Source organism: Carya illinoinensis, chromosome 1 (assembly GCF_018687715.1).
Source record: "Carya illinoinensis cultivar Pawnee chromosome 1, C.illinoinensisPawnee_v1, whole genome shotgun sequence".
In the NCBI taxonomy this organism is placed as follows: domain Eukaryota; kingdom Viridiplantae; phylum Streptophyta; class Magnoliopsida; order Fagales; family Juglandaceae; genus Carya; species Carya illinoinensis.
Window position 1 is genome coordinate 44923477 of NC_056752.1, and position 12259 is coordinate 44935735.

Below are 12259 nucleotides of genomic sequence, written 5' to 3' on the forward strand. Positions count from 1 at the left end.
ATTGTGATTAATTAAAAATTAAATTTGATTAAAAATAATATTAATTTAAATTTTAAATAAAAAAAATCAATATTAATATATAAATTAATACACGATTTTACTTATACGTAATAAAACTTAATTTAAATAACCAGTTCCTATTACGATTTTTAACCCGGATCAAACTATCAATAAATTTTATTTTTAAAATAAAGTTTCGATTTGTATTCACTCAAATTTCAAGATTAAAATTGATATTTAACGAAAAAAAATATCATTTAAGAACTTTATACTATATTATGTGTGAACAAGGATGCGCTTGCCTCATTTACTACAAATAGTTTTTGCCAACTAATTTTTCCTGTAAAACAAACAGAAACCTAGTACCTAAATTTAGCAATATTGAATATCCATTAATTATTCGGTATATACAAAAGAATAGAGAGAAGAGGAAGACATGATAACACGCTGGCTAGGCGCCAACAACACGTACAGTGTACTGGCAACGCATAGTAGAGTAAAAGCCGGTAAATGTACGCAGGGCAGAAAGAAAAGGGCAACGTTTTCATTGGTTGAACCTCTCAGGAGTCGGACCAAATTCATTTTTCGACAACTCCAACATTCGAAACCATGAGTAATGACTATATTCTGCTTAATTTGTGGTTGACAATGAAAAAAGGCCAGCCAGGTACGTAATAGCTTCTCCCTCCCTACTAGGGCTTTCCTGTGAACTCAAAAGTTTGGCACCAACAAATGAGAAATATGAAACTTTATAAGTTGAGCGTGCAAGTGATCTATAATTATTGTAAAAATATAAATAAACATGAAAATTATGTAAAAAAATTAATTTTTTAATAATAAATTTTATTTTTTTAAAATAATTATACGACATTTGCATATTTAACTACTATAAATTAGTATTAATCCTAATAAATACAGCATGCTTGGGATCCTCCTGCAATGGCCACCCTTCCTAGCCAGTGGCCTGCCCTCTCTACTGCAATATTCTTTCTAAACGCTTTAATCATATTAGTGGCTGCTAACTAGTTGGTGCAGCTGGCTTCACCACTCAATATTAATAATAAAAAAACATATCAATCTACGTACTTACCTTTGAGTAACATGCCTAGCTATCCGCCACACCCATTTGCCCGATAGTACGAGGATGACATTCAAAAGATCTGCAGCGGCTAACTCTTGCTGAAAGATTTTCATGGAAAGTTGAAAGTTTGTGGTTTTAAGATATAGTGCACCCTACATTAACTTAATCGATATGACCTTGGAAGTTTTATTTCCAAGTCCCTGTATCATTTTACTGTGTTGCCTAAAGATCATTCACCTGTTTAGCTAAGTTTGGTATGAGTCAAATCAAAGTCGTATTCAGTTTTCTTTCTTTCGCCATCCTGCCAAACACCCCCCCCCCCCCCCCCCCCCCCCCCCCCCCCCCCCCTCCCTCTTTGTTTTGTTTCCATATTTATCTTCTATTTCCATGATCTTTTTTAACTCCATGGAATAGATCTAATATCCTATCTGTTCAAAGTTCAAACGCACCTGAAAAGTACGGTTTATCTATCACGTTTGTTTTGTTTTGGTCCTGAGCTATGAGCTAAAATATTTTTGTACATGCCCATTTATTGTGCTCATTATAATTTACCACTGAATGCAATAAGGGTAGTGACAGGGTTATTATTTTATTACTATTTATTTACTATTTACAAGATATTAGGATTTTTTTAATCATTTTTTAATTATTTTTTTAACATCTTTAGCCATTAAAAAAAATTAAAAAAATATATAATTTTATTAATAATCAATTACTTAACCATTAAGTAAAACAAAAAATTAAAAAAAATTAAATATAAAAAACTAATAATAAATAGATAGTAAAAATGTAGTAATCCTATTATTTTTCAGGCAATAAAGGCCAATCAGGTGAGCGCAGCGCACCTAGACTATTTATGTCTGAGATCTGTACAGCCCTATGATGCGAAACAATTTCGATTTTCAAATTATCCTCAGTGCCTCATAAAGCCCTACCAAAGTCTACGTATGACTTGAATGAAATCCTTGGCAAAAGAAGAAGAATATCTCTTTCACCTGGCTCCCCGTTTCAATTTGTTTTTTTTTTTAATTTTTTAATATATTATAGATTCAACACTGCTTCTCACCATCTCACGTTGTCCTCTAATCAAATGGTATTTTTTTTTTTTCTTTTTTGCAAAAATAAAAAATACGGTGAAGGATCATGGATGCACAGCTCAAAACCAGAGTCGTGATCATATTCAGAACTGATGCACATGCATTGGGTAGTTGAGTCAAAGGGACTTGCGAAGATATGTAACGGTTTGGTGGGTTAAGGCTTAATAGAGAAGTAGAACGATTTGGTGGGGATGCTGAAACAAACATTAATCGGCATTGATATAGCATTCACGAATTAATTGCTTATTAAACGGGGAATTTGGGTTATAGTTGGTTCCTTTTACAAGGTCTGCCAGTGTGCTTTGAAATATGTGTTTTTATTGAAAGTGTTAAAACAACTTGTAAAGTGGGCGTGGCCATGGAGAAAGTAACTCCGGGACCCCCCCTAGCTAGGACATAGACCCCGTCGTGTTCGTGCTTCTCCTGGTAGCCGTCATTGTCTTCTTGTTATTGTTAATGCTGCAACTGGCAAAAAATATTGATCCTGGACAGTAACGCAAATAATATATGCAACAGTGTTTTTTACACCAATCTCAATCTTCCCGGTCTCAATTAAGGCCCATACACAAGAATATTGTATAGAACTATTGGCTTATAACTTAAAACTGCTTGTCTTTAGGTAAAATCCCAATCATGCTCTGAACTCTCCTGCTCCAATAATATCTGTAAATTGTCCACACACACATACAAAGTACTAGAAGTAGAGTATTTCGTAGGCAGCTTCGCTCGTGCTTCTCCTGACAACTTTCTCTACATGCAACTTCTTTTCACATCTGCATAGTTAAAACAGTTGATAAATTACTTTTCCCTTATTAGGTTCAGGATACCACCTAGAGTTCACTGACTTGTACTACCTTGTCCCTGAGGTTATGAGATATCACTGGCCTCGCAGACCTAGAGGTCATAGCACCTTCCTTCATTGGCGATTTAGATCAAAGTTCATGTAGCTTACCATAAATGCAACAGAGGCAAGTGATATTTCAGAGACCACGGTGCAAGGCAATAATATAGTCAGAAACCTTCAGGTGAGGTCCCCAAATATTTAGGAACCGGTCTTCCTTACAGAAACACAAACAAAATTCGTTGTAGTGTCCAAAACCCACTGACCATTTAAAGCTTCTCCAGATTCTGCCTGAATGGTCAAACAGCATACAGCCTTACAACCTGGTCAATCTTGGCACGACAAACAGGGCAACCCCACTTCTTGGTTGTGATCTCGTTCAAACAAGACATGCATCCAGCCATGTGGCCACATGGAATGCATGCCGCCTCAACTGGAGCATCCAAACATATCACACATGAGGATGCACCTCCATCATCTTTCTTTTCACCTGTTGTAGCAGGTACATCCTCGTTTACTGGGGACAAGAAGTCAACAGGAGTGGAATCAATTGATGGGTATTGAATAGGACCATCTTCCATAATCTCATCAGCGATTGATGGAGCTGATGGGATCAAACCTGGGTTGGGATTTTTTTGAGTTGAAGTAATGTAGTCGTTGTTCTGGGTTTGCTGACTTGAATTGTCTTCTGGGCCATTTTCATGCACTGCCCACTCGGAACTAGTATTTGGAGCAGGTGCTATTGGTACATCCAAACCACTATGACTGCTCATGTTCATAGGGTTATTCCAACTCGTGGATGAGCTTGCTTCAGAGCTTGGATGGGCATCGAGAAAAGATGGTCTCTCCTGTATGGCAGACTGAATTGAGGCACTGATTGCCATTGCTATTTCCAAATCTTCAGCAGCTGGTGGTGCAGTGGCTGGAACAACTGGGGCCTGATTATTATGCAAAAATGCAGGAGGATGCATTGCCTGCAATGTCCCACACAATTATTCATTATTAAAGGTGAAAAAAATGTCCAAAGCATTCAAGCATCCTTATAAATATCTACCAAACAAAAGTCTACATACAATTTTTTTTTTTATATCAGTAAAAGTCTCCATACAACTTTCAACAAACGTTCCACATATCTTAGCAGAAATATTCCGAGTAAAATGCTGAAGTTCCTAACCACGTGAAAATTATTAAAATAGTCAGATATAATACTAATTCAATCGTGGAACACACTGTAGTATTTTGAGAGGCTCGTTGCCAACTGAGGATATATATTAGCAAGCAACCAATCCACATGCACACGCACACATGCACACACATAAATGTCACATGCTACAATATTTTGGCCAAATTCTGTCTGCAAGGTAAACAAGTCCAGCCAAGCTGAACTTTGAGCTGTTTGACAAAGTAATGTCATACTAATTATTTATGTTCCGCATGCGCCAGAGAACCAAATAATTGAAGCAAGGTCAACATGTCAACTCTTAACAGTGTATGAAAGTTCCAAGCAAAGCAAATTATACTAGGGAATTGGTAAGGCTTCATAGACATGAGGTTCCATGAAAGGCTAGTTAAAAAAAGAAGCAAGCCACTTCTGAGCTGAAATTGAATTAAAGCAGGAGAAAAATTAACTGAAGGCAGATGATAGGGCACTAATGCCCTTTTATCCCATTGAAAGGCTTCTCTTTTAAAACAAACAAGATTAAAGTCCTTTGATATCTTAAGCAAGGAAAGCTGAATAATAGCGAGAAATTTGGTTTTCTCCTCCAAAGACTCAATATGCAACTCCAAACAGTCAAACCTCTTATTTTGTGTGTGTGTATGTATCTTACGTTGTGTAACATTTTCACAATTGTTGCACCATTAAGCCACCACCACTGTGTATGATCTTTATGGGCCAACAACTCATTTTTAGGTATAAATCAAATTATTGTGTTGAACCCAATGGCAAAGCCAACTTAAAGCACAGAAAGGTCAAGTCTATTTCCTATTAGGTTCTCTGGCCTGGTTTAGATGCTGAGTTGAGATGAGATGAGTTGAAATTGTTTTTGGATAGTAGTAAGATATTTGAATTGAGATGAGATGAGTTATAAATGGTTCAAGTTAAAAAGTTTTATAGGATTTTGGAAAAGGAGAGAAAAAGTTGAATAACAATATTATAAAGTTAAAATATTGTTCGAATATAATTTTTTAATATTATTTTTGTTTTGAGATTTGAAAAAGTTGAATATTTTTTTGTCTTTTGTTTGGAAGTTTGGGAAAGTAATAATTAGGTAATGATTAAATGAAAAAGTTAAAGATTTGAAATTGATAAGTGTTTGTATTTGTGTTGTTTGGATATTGAGACGAGATGGGATGATATAAACGCATCTCTCTATCCAAACCAAGCCTTATGTCTTATGTTAGGCCACAATTATTAACTGTATGTAGAACAAGACATAAAAATATGTAATATATGGCCTCAGTAAGGAATGTTTCAATCATTTATCACAACCTCCATGCCCTTACCCCTACTTATGATCATAATGCCTCAAGTTACATGTAGAATTATGACCTAGTGCAACTTATCTAGAGGAAAAGCATCAAATCTTACAGGCTTTGGAAAAGGTGCTTCCAAATTTATGCTTAAGGTAAGCAAATCATGGAAGCTATTCCAATACGATTACAAGAAGTTGTAAATACTTGTTTAAACAAAATTGCTTCATACACTCGTGAAAGGCTGTATTTGGATGCTAAGGTGATCTTAGATGATTTGAGTTGATCTATGAATAGTAGTGTTTTGTGAATCCCATTAAGATGTTTTTGAATGTAAATAGGTTAAGATATGTGTTTGAATGTATGAAGTTGGTTGAGATGGATTAAACTTTTTAATGAGAAGTTCAAAAGGTAGTGGGCCCTATTAATAATTGGTTTGAGATTAATTGAGTTGATTTCAACAACCAAACACATCCTAAGTCTCACACAAGAGTTCTGCTCTTGCCCTGTACATCAGATGAAGAATAACATTCATAAGAGAAGGGTGCATGTTACCTGTGGAATTCCCTTGCATGCATCAACAAACCATCGAAGTTGTTGTTTGTCACTTTCACTAGCAGGTGCAAGCTTAATGCGAGTTTCTGCAATGGAAGTATCCTAATATCAACATAGAAATTGGAAAAGCAGACTCACAAGCATAACATAAATAAATAAATAAGATTTGATTTTTATGGAGACTGTATCAGGCAAGACTACTATGGATTTGAGGCTGGAGAACGGAATTGGAATAATAATTTCTCAACTTCTACTAAACTTTAAATAGAGGATAAATGGTCTTATGTTATGCTCTTCTTGAATTCTCTAATTGTTAATATTCTTATCACAACTATTTATTCAATTTTATTATTTCAGTATAGGTTTGAACAATTTAACATTCACTATACTTACGCCTAAGTTTTCGAGGGCTACACCTCGCCTCTCGGGAGGTGTAAACACATCGTCTCCGCCTCCTGCCTCTTGACACTATGCATGAACATAAAATTAAATTATGATAAAGATACTATTATTATGTGACATAAAATCAAAGATCCCCAAAGGCAACTTTCAGAAATGAGAAATTACTGGTGGAGGTATCATGTACTATCACTGAAGGATCAGATTGGAGTAGATTTGATTCTTCCAAATTGGCTTTCCATAATGGGATAACTGCACGTGGCTGGGCAACCTGTTCATTCATCAAATGCACCATATAAGGCTATTGACAAAAGAGACCCATTAATTAAAGACAGAAGCAAAACATAATAATGAGAGACACATTATTGTATCGATCAGTGTAAACAGGCACTAGATATATTGCTTCACAATAGGCTAAATCCAAAGATTGTACAATAAGATGGTGAAGATATTAGCAAGACTCAAATTGGGTATCTTTTTCATAACCCAAAATTGCTTCAAAGTACCCACAATAAAAACTGAGAAAAGGGAACAGAGGAAAATGGTGATTCACAAACTTCTGAGAACATGTAGCTTCAAGTGGCTATTGATACAGAACCAGACTAATTGCAACTATAGATAGATATTGAAATAGCAAAACAGAGGAAGTGAACCAGAGTTGGATCCATGTGAGACCCTGGAGGGATAGCTACTGTACGAAACTAAAAGACAAGTGAAGATATGATCTGCTCAGGAGAAACCCGTAAAACGGAGGAATTTTGCAATATAAATTTAATAGCATTAGTAGAAGAACGAGAGGTAATATCGTAATAGCATATTCGAGAGCAAGGTTTGCGCCAAGGATTATCTTATGAGAATAATTTATCTGGTTTCAACCCCAAGGGGTTGGCCTAAGTGGTGAAGGCCTTGGTCTTGGGGTCTCATTACCTTCAAGGTCCAAGGTTCAACACCTCATGGGTGCAAACAATCCTTTGGGGCCACACCCCCTGGTGAAAAGCCAGCAATTTAACCAGTTTCGTGTAGGGAAACTTCCGAGGGTGCGGTGCACGGGACCGGGGTTTATATTCTGCAGGGGTGGGTCCAAAGGGCCCTACCTTGGAGAGGTTCCCCGACATAAAAAAATAATAATAATTTATCTGGTTTCATTTTTTTCAAAATTCTAATCCCAGGAATGTGGGGTGAAAAAAAACAAATAATTTGATCATGAAAACCATTGTATCGAGCTTGAAAATTAATTTGTAGTCTTGAAACAAAGCCTGAGCCCAACAGGTAACATTAACTGTGAAGAGAAAATAGAGGACCAACTAGATTTACAAGAGAAAAGTATGATCTAAAAGTGACAATTGTTTTTTGAAAAATTCTATTCATCATCCCCACACACCACACTTTTTTTCTTATTTTTATTTTTTTCTCTTACTAAATGTGTAGTATATGGATAATGAGTAAAGTAAAATAGTTCAATCAGTTTAAAAACAATAAAACCAAAAAATTAAAAAAAAAAAAGTGTGGTGTGTGGTATGTGGGTAAGTTGAGTAGCAAAGCTCATTTTAGGAGTTTTGAAGCATTAAGTTGAGTTAATTTAGCTTAAGAAATTATTTAGAAGCATCCCTCATAATAGTGCCTAAATTAATCATATGTGAATCAAATACTTGGGCAGAATAGTTAACAAAATTTATTATACCTGTAAACTAGGGTATATTGCAAGCTCCAGCTTAAAAGGCTTCATAGGTTTACGTGAACCACAGGGTAAAACGACAACCCAACTGCAAGATATACAATAATAACAGGCATGAGGGACTAACAGTTGTGAGAACACTATCCGATAAATAGTCCAGAAAAAAAGGGGTAAATAAAAAAAAAATGCATCAATGCAAGCCTATGACAAGTCACCATAAAATTAAAGAGGGTTTTGGGAGCGGGGCATAAAAAAAATGAATGGGTAAAAATCAACAAGAAATCCCATGAAACCTACACTTTTCTTGAGACTAACTGAGGTGCGAATACTTCAAGAAAACCTGGTCCATAAAGCTCTCGCAGCCAACCAGAGAATAAGCAAATATGACCCTACAGAGAGATGGAAAAATATATGCTTTGGGATTAAAAGAAGGAAGGGAAAATTCTTTCCAACACTAAATTTCTTATAATATACCTCAATGGCACGAACTACGTTACTGTGCCCCTTGGCCCTAGCAACATCGAGAGGAGTTTGGCAATCATCATTCATTAACAGCGCATTTGCTGAAAGTTTTGCAGAAATGATCCATTAGTGTACCAAAAATGGGAGGAAGCACCATATTTGCTGGTCTACCGTAAGATTTAAATACAATTTCAATAGCAAATCTTTGCTGATATGATGAAAGTACAGCCCACCTCCATGCAAAAGTAGTAACTTCACAGTATTTTCAAGGCCTCTTTTAGCTGCATGGTGTAAAGGAGTTCCAGCATGGCGTCCTACAACACATTAAAAAAATTGATGGATGATGTGAACCCAAGATGACTCGGCACACACGCACATGCATGGATCTGCAAATATATGATATCTATAATTAAAAAAAGCAAGCATGGGCTATTAAGCACTAAAGATGAGTTTTTCTATGATACCTTAAGCACTAATTTCTTCATTCAACAAATGTAGCAAGCATAAGTAATAAAATTGTATCAATTGAATTAAGAAAGACAGCACAGATCATAAATATTAAAAAGTAAAAATCTCAATACCAGGTCGATAAGCATTGATATTGGCGCCGATCTCTATCAAAGTTTTTGCAACATTATAAAGGTCCGGATTCAAACATGCTACAATCAAAGGGGTTTTCCCCTCTCTGTCAATCCACTGCACCATAAACCACCAGAATCAACACCAATCCCAACAATTACTCTCACCAATTACACATATTTTCCAAAACCATCGTCCGCTGAACTACCAAAGAAAAAGGGTAAACCAACAAAACTGTGATCGAATTTTTTTTGTTTTCACGGAATTACCTCGAGGCCTGCACCTTCTCTGCAGAGGGCTTTGATGCCCTCCGCGTTCCCATAATTGACTTGCTGGTAGAGCAGCTCTTCCTTGGATTGCTGGTGTCCCATTTTGAAACCAAGAGCGTGAGATCCCACGGGTTTTCAAGGAAAAAGTAAATATATTTTCCAGAAAAGTTGTGAACTTTTTCCTGGAAAATATACGGATCCAGAAGTATTGAGGAACACTCGAAAGCCTAATGGCTAATCAAGAGAGAAACCAGGATAACAAAAACATTTTGATAATCAAAGGCTAATAATGGAATAGCGATGGATAATAATAATTAAATATATTTATTTTGATAATTAATAATCTGGTTCGCATTTCTTAGCAAAGAAGGATGTTTGGGAAATGAAGGAGGAAATTTCTAAGTTCTTTCCCTAGAAAATTACGGTACGGCAATTCAGCCCGTTTGTTTGGATGAGATTAGAAGAGATGCGTTAAACAGTAATAAATAAAATAATATTACTATATTATTAAATTTTTAATATTAATTTTATATTAAAATTTGAAATAATTAAATTATTTATTATTATTTTATATAAAAATTTAAAAAAATTATAATAATTAAATAAAATAAAATTATTTAATATCCAATCGGCGATATTTTATCGCTCCTTGTACGATAGTACCATTATAGCAACGAACTTACTATTCTTAAGTTATAATTGTATAGCTTATAACCTTGTAGTTTATGTAATAAATTTTATTATTAAAAAATTATTTATTATTAAGTACTTATATATTTAATTTTTTTTAAAATCATATTATATTATATTTGTTTAAAAATAAATTAAAAAATACTTTTTGAAGTAAAAATAAAGATTATTTAATCTTTTAAAAATTATGATCATATCTTTAAAATTTAAAAGTTATAATTATTTAAAAAAAACTTTAAAAATTTAATGATATTATTATTATTTAGAGTGATGCTACTCTCATCTCACGCTATACATATTCTATATTCTAATTTTATTATTATTGAACTAATTGAATTGTTCTATTCATAATTCATATACCACATATTTGTTATGGAAAAAAATAAAATAAAAGAGGTGTGGTATGTGGTATATAAGATGCTAAGTAGAATTATTCTATTATTTGAAATTGCGATGGCAAATGTAACTTATAACTTAAGTAATAAGTTTTACTATTAAAAAATTATTTACTATTTAGTAACCATGTGTTTAAAATACTTTCAAATATAACTGAAAACAGACGTGGTTGGTGTGGCTTCGATGCAAAATAGACCCAGCATCGATGAGTTTTGAAGAGGCTTAGAACTGTCCGAACTTGCTAATTGGGGTAGAAAAAACCGGTAGGCTCAATCTCAACCTGAATCGGTGCGGCTTATTGGTCTATCATCGGCATCTTTGTGAAGGAGGAGGGGAACGATGGATTGTGCCCGGAGAAGAAGAAGAAGAAAGGGGGTTATTACTCTTAGGATAAAACAGTGCCATTTCATCTAAATTTTCTTTTCTAAAACTTATAACTAAAACGATGTCATCTTACTTACTTACTTGAAAGGGTGTCGTTTTATATACTTATAATATAATATATAATCACCAGTTTAATGGTTTGGGCTTAGTTCATATCAAAATCGAACCAAGTGGCGTCAATTTCCTCATTATTATTTGACTGCCGACCGATTCTCTACCGGTTCCGAACTTCGGTGGTCTGTCTACATCGGCTACAGCTGGTCCTGTCAATTTTGTAGAGTCATACTTTCAAACATGTTATATTTGTTTAGAAATAAATTTTTTAAAAAAAAGTGATTTCTAATGTAGAGAAGAAATCATTTGATTTTTTAAAGATTATGATCATATTTTTTAAACTTTAAAAGTTATAATTATTTTAAAATTGTAATTATTTTAAATTTATATGAATATTTTTATCTATTAACTTTTTTTTTAAATTCGAATTGCGTTCAAAAGTACTTTCTAGAAGACGATTATTTGATTTTTTTACAATTATGACTATATTATTGAAAGTTTAAAAGTTATAATTATCTTAAAGTTATATTGGTATTTTCACCAATTAACAGTCTTTTTAAAATTCGAATTATGTTCCGAATTATTGATAAAAAAAAATGTTCGAGAAAAATGATATTTTTCTTCAAATATATTTTTTAACTTATTTGATATTAAAATAATATTAAAAATATTTTAATATGTACTGTCAAAACAATCTTATTTTTTCATTAAAGAGTTTTTAAAAACTATTTAAATATTTTTTTAAGAGTAAAATCCCGGCCTTTATTATTTTCGACATTGAATAACGCGGTGACACGTCAGATCTCGGTTGGCAGATCTACTGTATGTTATTGAGTGGGACACGCATGACAATTTCTCTTCAGTGCATCTATATATTTTGTTAATTTTCTCCTGTGTGTTCTTTTTCCCCTTTTTTCCAATGATGTCAATACTTGCATGAATTCTTTTTCTCCTTTTTCTTTCGCCATCCCTACGTTGGTGAAAAATATATGGGACCAGTAGTACTTCAACATTGGCATAGATAATATTATCTACAGATACAAACAATTGATACCGATGAACATGAACGGGGCATGCAAAGCAAAATAGCTTGATGCTTAAACACTCTTGAGAAATCCATCACACCATCTTTAGCAGTCAACATTCAAGATGTTCTTGATAATTAAATGGTGATATTTTAATAAGAAGTAGGCATGGAAAGCTCGAAAGATCAGATTTTAAATGTGAAAGATGGCTTAACTGCATTGAACACTCGGGGAATGTACAACTCATTTGGCAAATGAGAGCTACTACTGATTTTTTAAC

General features: G+C 34.0%; 1 protein-coding gene across 4 annotated transcripts; it reads right to left on the reverse strand.

Annotated features, from left to right (window-relative positions):
* Nucleotides 1–2656: 2656 nt before the first annotated feature.
* Nucleotides 2657–9874, reverse strand: LOC122276929 (putative E3 ubiquitin-protein ligase XBAT35). Of its 4 annotated transcripts, XM_043086826.1 has the most exons (12): nt 9431–9874; nt 9164–9278; nt 8816–8896; nt 8595–8683; nt 8418–8509; nt 8127–8208; nt 6614–6716; nt 6440–6514; nt 6047–6132; nt 3639–3993; nt 3286–3536; nt 2657–2951 (listed from the first exon to the last, which is right to left on the reverse strand). In XM_043086826.1, the coding sequence occupies exons 1-11, from the start codon at nt 9530–9532 to the stop codon at nt 3319–3321; spliced, it is 1398 nt and encodes a 465-aa protein (XP_042942760.1). In that variant the 5' UTR covers nt 9533–9874; the 3' UTR covers nt 2657–2951; nt 3286–3318. The 4 variants fall into 4 exon arrangements, 3 of the variants coding, with proteins under 3 accessions (XP_042942760.1, XP_042942753.1, XP_042942756.1); XR_006228936.1 differs by having other exon boundaries at nt 3033–3993; XM_043086819.1 differs by having other exon boundaries at nt 3286–3993.
* Between the last annotated feature and the right edge of the window lie 2385 nt (nt 9875–12259).

Coding starts and splice junctions, on each gene's coding strand:
- LOC122276929 (XM_043086819.1), bottom strand. CDS start 9,532: ATGGGACACCAGCAATCCAAGGAAGAGCTGCTCTACCAGCAAGTCAAT. Junction 8,510..8,594: donor ACGTAGTTCGTGCCATTGAG/GTATATTATAAG, acceptor ATCTCTCTGTAG/GGTCATATTTGCTTATTCTC. Junction 6,515..6,613: donor AGTACATGATACCTCCACCA/GTAATTTCTCAT, acceptor GTTCATGCATAG/TGTCAAGAGGCAGGAGGCGG.